The 20,806-nt window shown below is 37.1% G+C and overlaps 1 protein-coding gene across 5 annotated transcripts; it reads left to right on the top strand.

Moving 5' to 3' along the window:
* Positions 1-173: 173 nt before the first annotated feature.
* Positions 174-15,019, top strand: LOC141720907 (uncharacterized). 5 transcript variants are annotated; one of them, XM_074523590.1, is made up of 3 exons: positions 7,463-7,676; positions 8,911-9,107; positions 9,797-15,019. In XM_074523590.1, exon 3 carries the CDS (start codon positions 10,560-10,562, stop codon positions 11,988-11,990), a length of 1,431 nt encoding a protein of 476 aa, XP_074379691.1. In that variant the 5' UTR covers positions 7,463-7,676; positions 8,911-9,107; positions 9,797-10,559; the 3' UTR covers positions 11,991-15,019. The 5 variants fall into 5 exon arrangements, with proteins under 5 accessions (XP_074379694.1, XP_074379691.1, XP_074379690.1 ...); XM_074523589.1 differs by having other exon boundaries at positions 7,787-9,107; XM_074523593.1 differs by lacking the exons at positions 7,463-7,676; positions 8,911-9,107 and adding an exon at positions 174-239.
* The last annotated feature ends 5,787 nt before the right edge of the window (positions 15,020-20,806 follow it).

Raw genomic sequence — 20,806 nt, 5'->3', positions numbered from 1 at the left:
ATTTTTAAATGTTCGATATATTTTGTCCCCCAGCTGGGTCGTTATTTTTATCAGAAAGAGAACGAGGGAATTATTAGAAGTGAACCCGGGACACGTGCATTGCACATGGGTTATCCAATTAATATGTGTCCTGATATGTGGCAGCAGCAGAATAGATTAGGATTAAAACAAAGAAAACCCCCACCCTGTTCCCTTTTCTTTACTGCTTCGATGCCTTGCTATTCTCTTCGTTTTTTCTGGTAAGTGCGGGATTACTTCATCTTCCCGGTTGGGTTTGCCTAATTCGTTATTATTTCAGTTGCTTGAGATGTCAATTGTATATATATACATCTGTATGTATATATTGCAGTCGATTTCTTTGTTTCCTCTGTGGTTGCTACCTCTCAGAAATTCCGAGAGGTGTGGTGACCTGGTTGCAGCGTGTAGGCACGAGGCTCCTGTGTTGCTGCGCTTCTGGTTGTTGTCGTTCTCTTATTTTTCGGCGGCCCTATCACCGCTGCCGCACGTGCTGGTGGCGCGTGTATGGGTCCGTTGGGGTTTGGATTGTTAGACTGTTGTGCTTTGTGATATCTATGTTGTGCTTCCCATTTCTTGTTCAGCTGCGCGCCGCCCTCCTTATTTCTCCGGCGAGGAGGCGGTGGCGCGTGGAATCAACGCGTGTGTGTTCTATCTGCTTGTTGCCTTATTCGATTATTGTGTTAACAAATTCTTAATAATTTTTGCAGAGATTATTTGACTTAATTCTTGAAATAGAAATAAACATTTCATGTGAGAAATTATTAAGATTTAATCGATGAGATTCGTGTCGGAAACCCGTATTTATCGGGTACCCGCGAGTTTTATCGCCGTCAGCGATGAGCAGCGGTGAGCCGACGGTGGACTGTGATGAGTATTCTGAGTCCTAATATATAACATATAATATATAATAAATAAATAATAAAATTATGAAATACGAATCAAAACATAAAAATGCGGACAATAATGATTAATAAGTGTATTTGATTGGTGTATGTGAATTGCGAATTGACGTTGTTGACTGAAATCGGTGGTTGGGATTCAGATTGTGATTGATTGTGGTTGTGATTGATTTGACGTCAGGATGTCCGACGGGTTAGCTGATAATCAAAGGAGGTGCTGCCCGATTTCCGGAAAATTAAGTTACGGTAGCGCAAGGCTGTACGTGACTATCGGAACGTCGATCGGTTATATATGAATATTCTATACAGAACCTGATTTTGTGTTGTGATGAAATACTTTGCTAAAACCGATAACCCTAATTTTTTAAAAGGACAGATATACATATTTTATGAAAATGAATACCGAGCCGATTTTCGAGAACGTGAACCCTAATTGATACGTGTATTATTATATGAAGTATGTTACGAGTCGAGTTTTGTTAATGTTCGGGTAGATTGTTAACGAGCATATGTCAAGGATACCTGATCGTCTAACATAGGTATTTCGACTCTGTAGGTTATAGTCGTGGGACTCAGGAATTAAAGTCTAACTAAAGATAACCTAGTTATCAGTTGATAAACGCAGTGAGGTTTCAAGTGAAGGACCCGAGCGTAAAAGTCGGATCCAGGATAGTCTGATAGTAAAGCGAGGCGATAAAGCCAAGTGTCCAAGTCAGTCCAAGGTTAATCAGAGATAGTCGTAAGCTCTGCAAGGCAAGTACCCCTGACCATTCCTTTATGGTTCAGTACGTATGAATAGCTAAATGTTTTATTCTCGTAATGGAACAGAAATGTTTTAAGTTACGTATCCCCTGTGTTTGAAAATGTTGTTTTAATATGTTTTTGGGAAAAAGTAACTTCTGAATATACCTATCTCTAAAATGTGATTAAAAATGGAAATTTGGTTTTGAATAAGTTTGATGTGATAGAATGGTTTTAAAAAGAGATAGGTGATGGTAAATTTTTAAAACTGGATAAAAAGAGTATTCTGGTCCACCTATGTCGTGGAATGTGTTGATACCCGTGGTAACACGGATGACAGGTTGATACCCATGGTAACACGGATGACAGGTTGATACCCGTGGTAACACGGATGACAGGTTGATACCCGTGGTAACACGGATGACAGGTTGGTACCCGCGGCAACACGGACGAGTTGATGATCCCTGTCATGGGACAGTTGAGTTAAAAATGGAAATAGCATACTAGTTACTGAGGTCCAGTTTATACATGTTTTTACTTGTTTTGCAGCAAGTTATAATTTCTGTTCCAATAATTGGTTTATCATAAGTTATTTTACTTGTTATTCATATAGTGGTACTGTTGAGCAATTGATTGCTCACCCTTTTAGAATGATTTATATTTGTATTGTAGATGCCTAGAAGATTCTTCCGCGGTAGTCAGGGCAGAGTTCCAGTGCCTTCCGTGTCAGACTCCTCTGAGGTTGTTGTGTCAGACTAAAGGCGGTCTGTCGAGTTATTGTATTAAGTTAGTTGTGTCAGGATGGTTTTGTGTAAGTCGGTATTGTAATGGTTGTAACCTAAATCATACTTAAACCTCAAAAATATCTTGGTAAAAAGGGGTCGTAATTATATTTTATCATTGAATTGTTTATCTTATGGTTATTGATGACATCAACTCCTGACCTCGGGGTTGAGGCTGTCACAGTTGGTATCAGAGCTACAGGTTTGAGTCCCTGAATTAGGTTATGAGTAGAGTCACAAGAGTATAGGAAGGTTTATATATAGGTGAATCAACAACTCAATCATAGGAGCAAGTCTATGAGTTTAATCAAGGGTTCGGAGGTGTAACCCTGACATTTATTGAGGATTGACTGGAACTGCCCTAACTTAGAGTATGTTTCCTTCGTATATGTGTTATTGGTAATATCTGGTAGAGATTTCTAGTTTTCCTTTCGAGAAAAATGAGTCTGATCGCGAGAATTCAGTTTTTGCGCGGATTTTTGGTATGTCAGCTATAGAGACACCTATACTATCCCTAAATATAATATTTTTGACGTCAAGGAATGTTGTCGGACCAAGTGTGTGACCTAGATGAGTTCAGATGGAATGATAATAGTTAGTGACTTCTATGACAACCAAGTTCCGTGAAGTATGGGGATCAGTACTGTTGTTATATCTTAAATCTTATGCGTATTTCTTGAGACACCTTTTGCTTCCTGAATAATTGTTTATCATCTAGTAAAATGCTTGTTTATCACTAAGAAAGTCAAACTTGAAGCAAGCAACTTAAGGTTCTGTTGATTTATCATAAATCAGATTTTCCCTTCCTATTTGTGAATTTTCTATTTAAACATTGTTCCATTCCTCGGTGACTTTCGTGGTCGATTGGGGGCAAACAATGCATATGAGTTGACCATTTATCTGTATGGCAAAAGGGTCTGGTGGGACGCCATAGAGTTATGTGTTGTGAACTGTGCGGTACTAAGACTGACCATCTTATGTACTTGTATGGTTGCTCTCAGTCATACTTACATCTTCTTCACTATTCCTTCTCATTCGATTTCCTTGATTTTGAAATTTCTTTTGGTATTCCATGATAATAAATTCCTTTACTGATCTCTGCGATTAGACAACCTTGATTATCGGAAATAAACGAAAGTTGATTGTCAGGAAGAATGAAAGTCCTATATAAGGATGTTATTTAAAAATAATGGTAGTAGCAAGGGTTCAGGATCTAATAACAGAGTTATATCCTCGGGAAAGGTAATCCAGTGATTGATGAATCACTTGAGGGTGATAAGAAATCATCCTTAGAGGAATGGTTGGTTGAAATTTGGACTATGGTTCCCGGAAGAGTCTAGCGTTCCTTAAAAAGACCTGATTTATTAGTTGTTCAATGTAGGTGGGTGATATAGCCAGCTAAGTCTGGTAGTATATTAAAGTTGATGTGGTTATTGAGTAGTGATGGGAAGTTAGTCAGTTTCGGTTATATTGAGGAGTCCTGCAACAGCGTTTAATTTCTTTTTATTTTAGTCTTCCTGAACTGTTGTTGATTCTGCTACTGTCATTGTCGTTGTGATTGCTAGTGCTGTTAATCTAGATTTCTTTTATAAATGGACCCCGATATTAAAGACCTGGGTACTTTGATTGGGCAGCATTTTCCTAATACAGGTGCACCGTTTAAACAGTGATATCTTTTGTCAAATAATTTTGTTATGTTTTGAATAAACTCATTTATATATTTCAGGAAGATGCCACCCAAGAAAGCTGCTCAGTCCAAAGAACATAGTAGTAGTTTTGCGGAGGGTCCAGTTATAAATTAAATTCTAGACTTGTTGTGACAGCAGCAGCAACAACAGTTGTAGTTAATCCAACAGGTTCAGCAACAACAATTACTGTTGCAGCAGCAATATTAAGGAGCAAACCAAAGTGCCAGTTTCAAATCCTTTCAGAATGTTAACCCTCCTGAGTTTAAAGGTGAACCTAATCCTGTAGTTGCTGGAGCATGGTTAAAAGAAATGGAGAAACCTTCAATCTCTTCCAAGTAAGTGATAATCTTAAGACTGATTATGCAAGCTACTTCTTAAAGAATGAAGCAAACTATTGGTGGGAGTCAACTAAGGCATTAGAGAGAGGAGGCCATGTTCCATGGGTGAGATTTACCGAGTTGTTTCTTGAAAAATATTTCCCTGACTGTGTACGGAGTCAAATAGAGATTGAGTTCTTAGAACTGAAGCAAGGAGACAGAAGTGTAGCGGAGTATGAGGCTAAGTTTATCGAATTAGCTAGAATTGTGCCAGACTATGTAAGCTCTGAAGCTCAAAAAGCCAAGAGGTTCCAACAAGGGCTGAAACCAGAGATTCAGAGCGGAGTTGTAGTCTTACAACTAAAGACTTATACCTTAGTACTTTAGACAGCCATGGTAATACAAAGTGATCAGAAATTGACCGCCAAGGAAAAAGAAAGGGAGAAGCGGAAAGTGAATGTTATGGAAGAAAAACAAGATCAAGAAGAATCCAGTCAAGGGTTTCAGAAGCGATTTGAAAAGAATACAAACAGAAGATTCAGGAGACAGACTTTATTCCAGACTGGGTCTGATGCCCCTTCAGTTGTTTCTGATCCAACCAAATCAGTCAAACCGGTAGTGGATTGTACGTTATATGGTAGGAGTCACAGTGGTCAGTACAAAGGGAATGATAAGTGTTTTAAATGTGGTCGGGAAGGCCATTTCGCATCAGAGTGTAATTCAGAGAGTCCAAGAATCACTTGCTATAACTGTGGTAAAGTTGGGCACCTTGCTAGGAGTTGCAGGACCATTACCCAAGGCAATGTCGGAGGTAAGGCATCCCAAGGACCAAAATCCAGTACGGCTAGAGCCAGAACCTTTTAAGATAACTGGAAGATCCAAGGCTCGAGACTCGAATGTAGATACAAGTATATTTTCTCTTAACTCTATACCTGTTAAGGTTTTACTTGATTCAGGAGCATCCTAGTCTTTTATACTTAAGAATTGTAACATAAGAAAGACATTGTAAAGGTAATATAACAAGATAAGGAGTCTCTTCCAATCACATAAGCAAGGAAATCATTAAAACAAGGAAGTAATGTATACCTAGTACATGTAATGAATATGAGAGTTAGAAGATATTCAGGTGGTAAATGAAGTTCCATGTATCCTTTGAGATGAATTACCAAGATTACCCAGATTATGATATCGAGTTCTTGGTGGTTCAGCATCAGAGTTGAGCCAGTATCAAAAGCCCCGTATCGTATGACCCAGTAGGAACCAAGTAATCAGTTAAGGAAACTTCAGGATTGTGAGACGAAAGCCTAATGAGATAAGGTGTATTCCGTGTTGTGCACTGGTGCGGTTTATAGAAGAGAAGAATGAATGTATGAAGTTACGTGCAGATTATCAGAGGTTTAAAGAGTTGACGAATAGGAATAAGTAATTCCTGCATAGAATTGATTATTTATATAACCCAATGAAAGGAACGTGTTGATTCTTGGAGGATGACCTAAGATCAGCTACCGTCAGCTAAAGGTAAGCATGAGGTCATACTAAAGACTGTGTCTAGAGTAAAATATGGATATTGTGAGTTCTAGTGAGGTTATTTGGATTAACGAATGCATTAGTTGTATATGAAGATTTATTGAACAAAGTGTATAAGGAGCACTTGCATAAGTATAATTATATTTATTGATAACATCCTCAGCTATTTAAAATCTATAAAATCCATATAAAATGCCCAAGGATTTCTCTACGAAGATTGGAAAAGGAGCAGTTGTATGTTAAGATTCTGAGGTATGAATTATGGGTTCCTATTAACGATTACTCCTGCAAGACTAGTAAATGTAATTGAGATCCCTGAGGAGTTAACAAAAGAATCGGAAAGAGTGAGGGTTGAAGTTTGAACAATCGAAGATGAAAAGAAACCTCAGTATGAAATTAATTCTTAGTTTAAAATTGATTAAAAAGTTACAAGAATTGTTAGATCCTGAATCAGTTCATTAGATTATGAGTACGGAATATTGATTTGGGTAAGGTATTCTTTATCTAATTAGAGCAAGATGTATAATCCAATCTAAATACTAGATCATAGAAAACGAGACCTTAGAAATAAGTATATTCCTATAGTGAGTATGTTTGGAAGAATGCCCGAGCAGAAGAATCTACATAAGAGTTAGAGTCAGATATGCTTGACCAATATCCTCACTTGTTTAGTTAAGTTAGATTCTGTGGACAGAATCTTTTTAAGGGGGGAAGGATGTAGCGACTCGTATATTTTTATATTATTTAAAAGTGTAATTATTAAATAATTAAGTAAATAAAATATGTGTATAGCTTCTATTAGCTATGTGTTATTTTATTAATAGTTATGCGTGATTTAGGGTGTGTCGGGTTGTTCGCGTAATTAATTATTGAGTGTACTGAATTGTTTTCACTTTTAAAGGTGAAATTAATGCAAATTTATTTGCATAAATATTTGGATTATTTCTAAAATTGTTTTTATGGTTTTATAATTAAAATAATTATTTTTGGGATTTTATAAAATTGAAAAATCAATATTTCCTCAATTATTTAGCCATGTATGTTTTTCTGATTGTATTTATTTGTGAAATTCGTATTTAATTCCAGAATTTTTCAAAAAATTATGAAACTCATATTTATTTAAGTTTGGAATAGTCCGAGACTTTTAAAATTATTTTGGGAATTTTTGGGATTAATATTACCCGCGCGTTGATTCGTTTAATTGCTAAAAGCGGGTTTATATCGTGTTTCAGAAATTATTTTAAAATTTCTAAATTTATGTTCTTATTAACTTCGGGATATTTATAACATTTTAAAACTATTTTTCGTGATTTTCTGAATTCATTAAGTACAGATCGGTTCGTTAATTGTGAATTGCGGGTATGAGTTACGTTTTAAAATGATTTAAAAATTTCAAAACTTTTATTTTACCAAAACTGGAAAATTTTGAAAATTTTGGTACAAAATTTTTAAATGTTCGATATATTTTATCCCGCAGCTGGGTCGTTATTTTTATCATAAACCGAACTAGGGAATTATTATAAGCGAACCCGGGACACGTGTATTGCTCCTGGGTTATCCAATTAACATGTGTCCTGATATGTGGCAGTAGCAGAATAAATTAGGATTAATAATAAAAAAAGGAACAAAAAAAAAGAAAACCCCCACCTTGTTCCCTTTTCTTTACTGCTTCGATGCCTTGCTGTTCTCTTCATTTTTTTTCTGGTAAGTGCGGGATTACTTCATCTTCCTGGTTGGGTTTGGCTAATTCATTATTATTTCAGTTGCTTGAGATGTTAATTGTATATATATACATATGTATGTATATATTGCAGTCAATTTCTTTGTTTCCTGTGTGGTTGCTACCTCTCGGAAATTCCGAGAGGTGTGGTGACTGGTTGCAGCGCGTAGGCGCGAGGCTCCTGTGTTGCTGCGCTTCTGGTTGTTGTCGTTCTATTGTTTTCCGGCAACCCTATCACCGCTGCCGCGCGTGCTGGTGGCGCGTGTATGTGTCCATCGGGGTTTGGATTGTTAGACTGTTATGCTTTGTGATATCTGTGTTGTGCTTCCCGTTTCTTGTTCAGCTGTGTTCCGCCCTCCTTGTTTCTCCGGCGTGGAGGCGGTGGCGCGTGGAATCGACGCATGTGTGTTGTATCTACTTGTAGCCTTATTCGATTATTGTGTTAACAAATTCTTAATAATTTTTGCAGAGATTATTTGACTTGATTCGTGAAATAGAAATAAACATTTAATGTGAGAAATTATTAAGATTTAATCGATGAGATTCGTGTCGGAAACCCGTATTTATCGGGTACCCGCGAGTTTTATCGCAGTCGGCGATGAGCTGCGGCGAGCCGACGGTGGACCGTGATGAGTATTCTGAGTCCTAATATATAACATATAATATATAATAAATAAATAATAAAATTATAAAATACGAATTAAATCATAAAAATGCGGACAATAATGATTAATAAGTGTATTTGATTGGTGTATGTGAATTGCGAATTGACGTTGTTGACTGAAATCGGTGGTTGGGATTTGGATTGCGATTGATTGTGGTTGTGATTGATTTGACGTCGGGATGTCCGACGGGTTAGCCGATAATCAAAGAAGGTGCTGCCCGATTTTCGGAAAATTAAGTTACGGAAATGCAAGGCCGTACATGAATATCGGAACGTCGATCGGTTATATATAAATACTCTATACGGAACCTTATTATGTGTTGTGATGAAATACTTTGCTAAAACTGATAACCCTAATTTCGTAAAAGGACATATATACATATTTTCTGGAAACGAACACCGAACCGATTTTCGAGAACGTGAACCCTAATTGATACGTGTATTATTATATGAAGTATGTTACGAGTCGGGTTTTGTTAACGTTCGGGTAGATTGTTAGCGAGTATATGTCAAGCATACCTGGTCGTCTAACGTAGGGTATTTCGACTCTATAGGTTCTAGTCGTGGGACTCAGGAATTAAAGTCTAACTAAAGATAACCTAGTGATCAGTCGATAAACGCAGCGAGGTTCCAAGTGAAGGACCCGAGCGTGGAAGTCGGATCCAGGATAGTCTGATAGTAAAGCGAGGCGATAAAGCCAAGCGTCCAAGTCATTCCAACGTTAATCAGAGATAGTCGTAAGCTCTGAAAGGCAAGTACCCCTGACCATTCCTTTATGGTTCAGTACGTATGAATAGCTAAATGTTTTATTCTCGTAATGGAATATAAACGTTTTAAGTTACCTATCCCGTGTGTTTGAAAATGTTGTTTAAATATGTTTTTCGAGAAAAGTAACTTCTGAATGTACCTATCTCTAAAATATGATTAAAAATGGCAATGAGGTTTTGAATAAGTTTGCTGTGACAGAATGGTTTACAAAAGAGATAGGTGATGGTAAGTTTTTAAAATTGGATAAAAAGAGTATTCTGGTCCACCTATGTCGTGGAATGTGTTGATACACGTGGTAACACGGATAACAGGTTGATACCCGTGGTAACACGGATGACAGGTTGATACCCGTGGTAACACGGGTGACAGGTTGATACCCGTGGTAACACGGATGATAGGTTGATACCCGTGGTAACACGGATGACAGGTTAGTACCCATGGCAACACGGACGAGTTGATGATCCCTGTCATGGGACAGTTGACTTAAAAATGGAAATAGCATGCTAGTTACTGAGGTCCAGTTTATACATGTTTTTACTTGTTTTGCAGCAAGTTATAATTTCCGTTCCAATAATTGTTTTATCATAAGTTATTTTACTTGTTATTCATATAGTGGTACTGCTGAGCAATTGATTGCTCACCCTTGCAGAATTGTTTATATTTATATTGCAGATGCCTAGAAGATTCTTTCGCGGTATTCAAGGCAGAGTTCCAGTGCCTTCCGTGTTATACTCCTCTGAGGTTGTTGTGTCAAACCAAAAGCGGTTTGTCAAGTTGCTGTATTAAGTTAGTTGTGTCAGGATGGTTTTGTGTAAGTCGGTATTGTAATGGTTGTAACCTAAATCATACTTAAACCTCGAAAAGATCTTGGTAAAAAGGGGTCGTAATTATATTTTATCATTGAATTGTTTATCTTATGGTTGTTGTTGATGACGTCAACTTCTGACCCCGGGGTTGAGGCCGTCACATCCATGCTTAACATGCTTTACATGCCAGTAACTGATAAATACTTCAATTTTAGTAATCTAGTCTTGTTTGAGTTGGGGTTTAAGTTAGGGGAGCTCAATAAGAGAGGTAAGAGTGGTTATTATGCTGGATATTTCATGATGCTTGCTAACCACCTCTCTGAGGACATTGTGATTGAGAACCCAACCAACAAGTTAAATTGTCGGGTTCAAGAAAGAAGAATTATTGCAGATCTCAATAGAGAAGATCACCACAAAGAGGTGCCACTCTTCTACTTTCCAATAATGGAGGCACCTCAGGTAAGTGAGGTAATTTCGACTGTCGCTACTCTTCCAACCTCAAATATTTCTTTGCCTTCTAGTGTAGCAGTGGCATCTGTGTCAATGACCAGACAGATGCCTACCCAAGCTACCAAAACCAAAGTTTCAAAAAAAAGACAAAGAAAGCCCTCTTTGGTGCCTCTCAAAAGATGCTAGCTGTAAAATCCACTAAACACAAAGAGGGGAGTGTGAAGGTGGGAAAGACAGGTGAGGGACAGGGTAAAAATCAAAGAAGCCCTAAGAATAAGGATGGTGAGCATAGTGTACCCAAACCAAGCCACACCACAGTTTCCCAACAAATGGTGGTTTTTAATAAGGACAAAAGCTCAATTCTAGTTTCATCCTCCCAAAAGGATGTAACTATTAAAACAAGCTCGCAACTAGGAGCACAAAATAAAAGGGGTAGGGACACAAGTTCACCACAAACTTACACAAGAAAGAAGAAAACTAAAACCCTTGGGGATGCACAGGGTACACACACAGTGCAAACTGGAGCTAAAGACCCATTCACTGCACCATCTCAAAGTCAAATTGATGTGGCTCCAACAAATGTGGAGTCACAGCCAAAATCTGTACAAATTGAAACACCTCAAACACCAAATTCTCCCACACACTCTTTGGATGTTGACATTATTCATACATCTCAACCATATTCTCCATCTTTATCTCTGTTGGAGAAGCCAAAAATCCATGCAAGTGAGCATCATCTAGTAGATGATTTGTTGGCTCACTTGCCATTTCTTTCGGAGACTGTTGAGACATATGTGCCAAAAATTTCATCAATCTGCACAGAGTCTACAATAGTCTCCACTCCACACTCATTCATTTATACTCACTCGATGGATATTGTTTATTCGTCGAGTAGTGATTGTATCCCGATGGATGTGCCTAACAGCAGTCATTCGTCGGATAGTGAAATTACTAACCCGATGGATATTTCTCATCCCTCGGGTGTCTTTGCACAACTTCAAAGTTCAACTATAGTTACAAGTGCAGATGACTTAGTAATTGTGCAATCACTATTAGGATTGAGGGAAGGTAGTGACTTGAGTGAGAGTCTGGGTTGCTCCCAGGAAAAAGGAGAGGAAAAGAGTGATCCAATACAGTCCATTTCTTCAAGACTGGCAAAAGTGAGTGTGAGGAGTGCCACCTTAGATGGTGAAGGTGAGGGTGTGAGGGTGGGGAGCCAAGGTGAGACCTTGATGCAAGAAAAGAGAGAAAATGAGAGAAATGCAGGTACTGGAGATATAAGGGTGGATGTCATTGTAAGTGAGTTAATGAATGTACAGGATGCAGACATGGAGAGACTATCTCAGCAAACTCAAGCTGTTATAAATTCTACCTCCTTGGATGCTGAGACATTTACTCACCCTGTTCCAGCATATCAACTTCTAGCTGGACAGGGTAATGATAATGCAAAAAGAATGCTCAATTTGGTGCATACCACACAGTTCATACAAAGAGCTAAGGATGCCATCACAGCTTTGCCCTTAACAACTGGTGATGTTGATAATGAGACTGGTGGTTCAGAAGAATTCTTTGGAGGTGAGGGTGGAGATAGTGAAGAAGAGCGATTGTAGATAGGGGAGAAGTAGGCCCTAGTTCCAGATCAAGCATGCCATCATGGGCCTTCTCCAAGAAATATGATGATCACCATTTCAAGACCACACTCATCCAACTTATCATCCAAACACAGTCTCCACTTCAATCAACCATAAATGCTAGCACCAAGAAGCTTCTGCAAGCACATCTTGCTTCTCTCTAACTACAGCAAATCTCAGGCTACCAACAAAGTCAAAATGTCTCCCTCATCAAATATAAAGTTGATCAACTTAAGAAAGACATCTCTGACAAGTTGGAAGATAGACTTCCAGAGACAACAATGACAGACATCAAAAGACAGCTCAGGAAAAACTCTGATCTTGCAACCAAGGTGGATTTCTTGGACAAAAGAATGGTTTCTATGGAAGCTTTTCTTACAATAATCTACACCAAGCTCAACAAACAGACTTGCTTCAGAAACTGGTGGCTGCACAGACCTCCTCCACTACTCAACTTGCTGATAACAAAAAGGGGGAGAAAGAGAGTTCTAGAAGTGAGGGGAGCAAAAAGTGCTTAACATTCAAGTGAGTGAAGCAATTGTGCCAACAATTGCTTTCACAAAGCCACCAGCTAAAGATAGCATTGATCTAATAAATAAAGCAGCAGCCACTTTTAGAGCAGATGAGAAGAAGCAGTTGAGTCCAATCAAATGGGAGAAAATTGATGAGGATATTCAAAAGAAATTTGGTCTAGCAGAGAAGCCAGAAAAACCAGTCATTCATCACTCTCAAGTCAGGCAAATTTCTGTGAATGATATGAGCATGAACTATCTGGAGAGAGGCCAGGCATCCTGCATCAAATCCCCAAAGGCAGATCTAATCATGAAGCCAAAGGTGAACTACCCAAAGTCTTCACTCAAGAACCCTTTGGACATAGTGTATGAGACACCAAAGCCTGATGAGAAGAAGCTGTTGGCCAGGTCTATAGCATTCTACAAAGATCCTGTAGATTCAGTTCTAAAAAGGAGAATTGCCAAGGTTTTCAGAAATGGTAAGGAAATTTGTGTGGTGGCTGGACACCCTCAATTTGTTGAAGCAAAAAGGGAAGAAAAAGCAAGATTGAAGCAAGAAAAGAAGCAAGCTGCTCTAGATGCTAAAAAGCTCAAACAAAAGAAGGAGCAAGCTGCTATCTTGGCCAAGTTGCAAGCTGTGAAACCCATACAACAAATTCTTGAATAACCATATGAAACCACTAAATCTAAAGATCAGAAAATGCAAGAAGCACCTCAAAAGAAAAGAAAATCTAGATACAAGTTCTTTCTAAGAGAAAATTGGATTTCAGTGATGAGGAGATGGAAGACTACTTTCCCAAAGAGTCTACTTCTACAACAACTCAAACATCCATACCCTCTGTGGCACATGAAGAATTCAAGATAGATCCATCCAAGAATTTCCATGGTGAACCTATCATTCCAAAGGATGAGCCAATAGACTGGGATAGTCTACCAATTCCTGAACTCAGTCTACCTCATTTCATGAAGCCAAAGAAAACAGTCAAGAAAGTGAAGCCCTCAACTCTCAGATCCAAGTCCCTAACCAAAGCTCAAATCAAGGTCAACAAGGGAGATATCATGTACATCTATGACATCAAGGAATTCTCTGATCTAAATCTCTATCTAGATGAACTGGAAGAAGTTAGATGGATTGATGCTTATAGGAATCTACCTGAAAGGCTAGTATTCAAGTACAAGGGAGGAAAAGAGATAACATGGCCACTTCACAGGATTCTTCAAGAGAGCCAATCTATACTGATAAAAGTCTATTCATCTTTCAAGAAGAAATTTGGATTCAATGTGACAACTAGAAGATTAGTTCTAAAGAAGATTAAAGAACTGAGGAGTATTAGAGCCAAAGATGCACTCCCAAAGACTTTAACTATTCCTTACACAGGAAGTAGAGTGCATCTAAGGCCCTACAGGCTGATGGAATTCATGGATGATAAGGGAGTTAGAAGATTCTTTGAGACTAGAGGACCAACTGAGCATCTCTAGCAATGAGACTCTACTGGAAATGCAAGAAATGCTATATCTGTCAGAAGCTGATGAACTTGAATTCCACAGACAGCTCCAAAATCAGATAGAAGAAAACAACAGGAAGCTTGGAAAGAAATCCAGACCATCAAGGAAATAGATCAATCTGCTCAGACTAGAGGAGCACCTTGAAAATGACTGTGAGCAAATTTTGTACACTTTGTCTTGTAAATTCTTCAGTAAATGTTGCAGCACTTTTTAGTTTTATCTACTACCTTTTAAATTTGTATTTTTAGGGTGTTTTGTTATCATCAAGTTTCTCTTAATTTATGGCTACAATTATAGTAGGCATAAATTGGGGGAGATTGTTAGGAATATGTTGTGAACTTGATGATTACATTAACAAAACACCTTAGTAGATGTAACTTAGTGAAAAATGTAGCACTCGGCGGATGATCAAATATAGTCCCGACGGATGATGATTTGACATCCATCGAGTGAGTAGCTTATGTAATAATAAGTATTGTAACTCATTTTTGCAAACAACTTTGTATAGATTATGTAGTAGCATATAAGTCATGTTGACTCTTATTAGATATGCAGAATAGGTTGATTAATTGTAAATATAAGATGTCTTATAATTCTGCATAAGTGAAATAAAGTCAAGTGTTAAATAGCTACCCGACGGATGATCAACAAAGTTACCCGGACGGATGATCAACAAAGCTACCCGACGGATGACAGGCATGTACCCGACGGATCATCAATTCAAATGTTTGTTGACAGTGACAACACAGTCACATGCGTCGGGTGTTTGCAAAAGGAATGTGGCAGCCTGTTTAACATGAAATGAAGAACAAAGAAGCATTACCATTTCCATGCAAGTTAAGAAGATTTTCAAAGATGCTGGAATAGGGTAGTGAAGCAGCATGGAGTCTGACTTGATAGTTTTGTTTTATTACCCTGTCTTATTATCATGTAAACTTAGTGGTATATAAACCAAGTGTACCTAGTAGAATAAATAACTAAGAAAAAACTTTTAGAAGAGAAATAGAAAAAGCTGTAACTGTTAAGAATTTCACTATAGTTTGTTTGTTCACTTGTAAAACAGCTGTGAGACAATTTGTTCTTCACAGAGTTCTTAATTCGATATATATATATATATATAGTTAGGCTCTATGGAGATCTATTAATTTTGGAGTTCTTGGAGTCCTACTTTACAACCGTTGGATTAAGTTTCATCTTGTGGATTATATTAAAACAAACTTAATGGCAATTTTTAAAATTTTAAATTGAAAAGGGCGAAAATACTGCAATTATGAAGTAGAGTCATACTAATCTCAAGCCCACTAAACTCCCACTAATATCCTCTTCCTTGACAATTAAAAACAATTGAACTATTAATACAACAAATTATGGCTTTATAACGGATACATTGGTGATGAAGTTCATCAGAAAAAGTCCTGTGGTATTCTTTTGAGTGTTTTTTCAATTGAATAATGAGGAAAAATTGCAGTACAATCAAAGATATGAGCGATAATATGAATTCCATCTTATTGTCAAGTGGTATAATGAATATATTTGATTTAAAGTGCAGAACAATATACCTCTATTTTTGTGCAGTACAATGTTTAACATGCATATTATAGTGTTCTTTAAAAAAAGTTTAGGATTTTTGTGCAGTATATTAATTTACTTCAGACCTCAATGTGTTAAGATGTTAAAATTGTACATGAATGTAAATGACTTTCATATGGAAATTAGTGAAGAGGTACATTACAAGTTCAGGATTATTTGGATAACTCAGATATGTGAACATTGAAACGAAACTATAATACCTACAGTAATTCACATATATTATTGGAAGATATATACGGTGACCTTCTAACATGAGGATATAGTGCAGGATGTTGTTTCTATTTTCCGGGATAAAAATAGAATAAAGCCAAGCAGATAGAACAAACTAACTACGAAAAAAAGTGTAATCACGTTAGGAGTAACTGAAAAATGGCAGTTAGTTTTTATGCATAAAAATAGACACCTACGTACGTGCAAAACAAACATATGTATCTATCATATTTTCACTCATGTTTTTCAGTTAATAAAATAGAATAAATCTAAACCATTAAAATGACATGTCTTGGATGGCTAGGATTAGGGACTCCAGGACTCCACAAAATCAAGGTACTCCACTGAACTTTCTCATATATATATATATCTGGTGGATACTTTCTAATCCACCAGAAAGTTTTAAAGACTTGTATTTTTATTACTTTGTGTTTTTGATTTATTTAACTTGTGATTCTGCACCTTGCAAATCAAAACATTTATATATATAGTTTGAGTTAGAACATTTTATAGTTCAAGAAAAAGTTTACTAGAATTACATTCAACCCCCCTTCTGTAATGGGATTGAAGTTAAGGTGGGACATCTTCTTGTGCCATAGCCAACTTTTATCTTAACTTGCATTGCTAAATAGACAAGTGACAGATTCTGTATTTGATGAGTTAAATTTAGCTAAATACACATTTCCTTTTCTCATTCCAGTCATAACTACTTTGTTGCTTTTCTTGTTGGTCACAACACAGGCTTCAGAATTAAATGTTACTAAGTTGCCCTTATCAGAAAGCTGGCTCATACTCAACAAATTGTGCTTGAGTCCATCCACTAGGGCAACTTCCTCAATTATGACATTATCTTTTGAAATTATGCCATATCCCACAGTATAACCCTTGATGTCATCTCCAAAAGTAATACTTGGGCCAACTATCTCCTTAAACTCAGTGAGCAGGGTAGAATCTCCAGTCATGTGACTTGAGCACCCACTATTCAAATACCAAAGATTCTTTTTGTTTCCCTTCACACAACAAAATCAAATCAAGTTGATTTTGGTACCCAAGTTTCCTTGGGTCCTGTTTTGTTAGCCTTTTTTAGGTTTTTGGGCTTGTCCTCATTTGACTTAGGCATTTGAAATTCTTCCTTAGTGAACTGAGTAGAACCCTTAAAACCATTCATCATTGCAGAATTATCATGCACAGGCTGGTTAACATGGAAATGCATATTCTGTGCAAACATGTTATTCCAATATGGTATGCTAAATGAAATTTGTGGTATACTAAATGCAGCATAGTAAGGATTTTGTGCAAATGGCATATTAGCAAACTGTGCATTCAAATTATGTGCAGGCATAATATTCACAGGCATTGTAGGCATGCTGGGAAATGAAGGAGGTGCATACATGGGAGCAGGCATAGCAAGTTTGTAGTTGTTATGTTTGTTAATTCCTAGTTTCCCATTCCTATTATTTTTCCTAATAGATTCTGCTTTCACTTCAATTTTCTCCAATCTGTCATTTAATTGCTTAATAGACAGATTCCCTACATTGACTCTCTTATTTTGTTTTACTTGACTTGTTTCTCCTGGAACAAAGTTCTTAGAAACTGATCCATATTTCTCATTTAGCATAGATAGTTTGGCTTTGCAAACTAGCTTTCTTTCACTCGACGTATATGATTCATTGTCTTTCGATGGATAATCTTTTTGGTCATTCGATGGATAACATTCATCATCCGTCGAATCCACATCCGTTGAAAGTCCTTCTACCAAATTATAATCTAGTTTCTCCTTGCTCTTTTTCCAGGCTTCATCACTGAAAGATTATATACCTTGAACTTTAGTAATTTGAGCATGGACATCTCTAGATGATTTCCATGCCTTAATTACTTCATGTTCTCGTTCAAGCTGCTTTCTTAAAATATCCTCTTTCTTTAAGGATTCAGTTAGTTCATCTTTAGAAATCTTGCACTCTATTTTCAATTTTTCAAACCCAACAAATTGAGTCTCTAGCACATTATTTCTTTCACTTAAAAAAATTATTCTCTTTAATTTTAGTGTTTTCTTTAGTGAAAGATTTGAGTGTAACACGCAGATGATATAACTCAGTAGACATGTCATTTATAGCATCATTACACTTACCTTTAGATAAATGTGCCTAATTAGTGGAGATTACCTGATTACTTGATGAACCTACTTCTATTTCATCTAAATTGGCCATAAGTGCTAGATTGACATAGCTTGTATCATCATCCTCTTCTAGTCCATCTGCAGTCCAGTCATTTTCTTTTGTGATGAAATCCCCTTCCTTTTGTTTGAGCAACTCAAAATATTTCTATTTGTAATCAACAGGCTCAAACTTCTCTTTACCAGAATCAGACTTTTTGCATTCACTAAAAAAATGACCTGCCAAGCCACACTTGAAACATTTGAATTTAGACTTATCAAACATGTTTCTGTTTGACTTGGCTGCTCCAAAATTCTTCTTGAATTTGAGCTTGGCAAACCTCCTAGATAGAAAAGCCAGATGCTCATTTATGTCTTCCATGTCATCTTGGCTAAGATGGTCTTCATGTTCAGCTACTAGCCCTTTTCTCTTGCCTTCACAAATTTTAGGGTTTGGTGCAGATTCAACAACTTTAACCTTTATCTCCTTCTCCTTTCCTTGCTCAGCAACCAATGCAATGGATCATCCTTTCTTTCTTCATTTCTCTAGCTTCTCATCTTGCTCTATTTCAAGCTCATAGGTCTTTAGAATCCCATACAGTCTGTCAAAGGTGAATTCCCTGTAGTCTTGAGAGTTTCTTAATAAGACTACCATAGGCTTCCATTCCTTTGGCAGAGATCTAAGGAATTTGAGGTTTGAGTCCTTTGTTTGGTAGACTATTCCATGTAACTTTAGAGCATTTAGCACCTTTTGAAATCTAATAAATATGTCTGTGAGTGACTCACTTTCTTCACTATGAAAATGCTCATATTGCTGAATCAGGAGTTGCATTTTATTTTCCCTTACCTGCTCAGTACCATCACAAATAACTTGAATTGTATCCCATCCCTATTTGGCAGTTTTGCAGTTTATGATGTTGTCAAACATGTCACCATCAACACCATTAAATAAAATGTTCATGGCCTTCTTATCCTTATAATTATGCAAGAACAAATCTGCCTGCAAGAGTAAAGCACAATTATCTTTATGAGCTTTAGGACATCGACACCCCAATATATTCTTCGGATACGGTTTCCTTTTATAGTCAATATCCCACTCTGTATATAATGTCATTGCCCAATACATAAATTCACAATTTCAAATAAATTACTTACTGTATGAATCAAGGCATGTGCATTAAATACAAGTGTCAATCACTATATCCGGATTAAGAACCTAAGAAATAATAATATCGTAGAATGTTAGTTCTTCTTTATTGTCAGAATAAAAGAAAGAATTATTCTAGTATTTCGATTCCGTTCCATATACACAAGTATTATTCAATAGTCAAGATAAACTATTTCTAAATAATTCTTCATTCATTCCAGTGGTTTGTCTAACACCACTTAGACTGTGAACCTTTACTATATTATATAAAGAGTCTGACAATCTAATCTTCTGTTATCGCATTTGATACTAGATTGTCTACAATATATATTATACAGAAATTGTGAAAAAATGCATTCAAGATTCTCAAAAGATTATTATATACTTTCAAACGAATAGTTCAGTATATACCCTAACAATCTCCCACTTATACTCAAGTTATTCTGAGTATATCAGTATTTATTACAATCAATCCACCACCAACTATATAACTATGTGACAAAGTGTCTAACTTCTATCGCTTCCACGTCCTCCTGGAAAGCCTTAGTTGGTAAGCTCTTTGTGAAAGGATCTGCCCGGTTATCCTTTGATGCTATATCAGCCACAATAATATCTCCTCGCTTAATGAACTGTCGTATGAGGTGATACTTATGCTCTATGTGTTTCGCTGCCTTATAGGCCCGTGGCTCCTTGGTATTCGCCATAACACCAGTATTATCACAATAATCGTGATTCATCGTGGAAAATTAGGAACTACATCCAAATCCAGCAGGAAGTTTCGGAACCATATAGACTCTTTGGTTGCCTCAGAGGCTGCCACATACTCGGCTTCCATGGTTGAGTCTGCAACGCATTTCTGCTTCACACTCCTCCATATTGTGGCTCCACCTCCCAAAGTAAAAATACATCCCGAGGTGGACTTTCTCTTATCCTTATCTGTCTGGAAATCTGAATCGGTATATCACATAGGCAACAAATCCAAGGACCTGTAAACTAACATATACTCTTTAGTCATATGCAAGTACTTGAGTACTTTTTTACTGCACTCCAATGTTCATGTCCTGGTTTAGACTGGTATCTATAAACGATGCCCACGGCAAAACAGATATCAGGCCTCGTACATAACATGGCATACATTAGGCTTCCACATGCTGAAGCAGAAGGAACTACCTTCATGTTCTCTATCTCCTTAGGTGTCAAAGGACACTGACTCTTTGATAGAGAAACTCCATGACTAAAAGGTAAATTACCCTTCTTGGAGTCTTGCATGTCAAAACGAGCTAATACGTCATCTATGTAGGGCTCCTGAGATAAATCCAACATCATTTTCTTGCGATCCCTTATTACTTTAATCCCAAGGATATATTTCACTTCACCTAAGTCCTTCATTTCAAATTGTTTAAACAACTGTCTTTATTGAAGACAACATATTAACATTGTTTCGAATGAGTAAAATGTCATCAACATATAGCACTAGAAAAATCGCTACATTTCCCTCACATCTCTTATACACGCATTCTTCATTTAAAATTTGATCAAACCCATACCACTGGGCTGCCTGATTAAAACGAATGTTCCAATACCTAGAATCTTGTTTAAGTCCATAAATAAACTTCTTAAGCTTACATACAAGATGCTCTTGGCCTTCCTTAATGAATCCCTCTAGTTGTCGCATATA

Source organism: Apium graveolens, chromosome 4 (genome assembly GCF_009905375.1).
Source record: "Apium graveolens cultivar Ventura chromosome 4, ASM990537v1, whole genome shotgun sequence".
Classification (NCBI taxonomy): domain Eukaryota; kingdom Viridiplantae; phylum Streptophyta; class Magnoliopsida; order Apiales; family Apiaceae; genus Apium; species Apium graveolens.
Note: the sequence above shows the minus strand (reverse complement) of the source record. Positions and strands in the feature narration are given on the sequence as shown.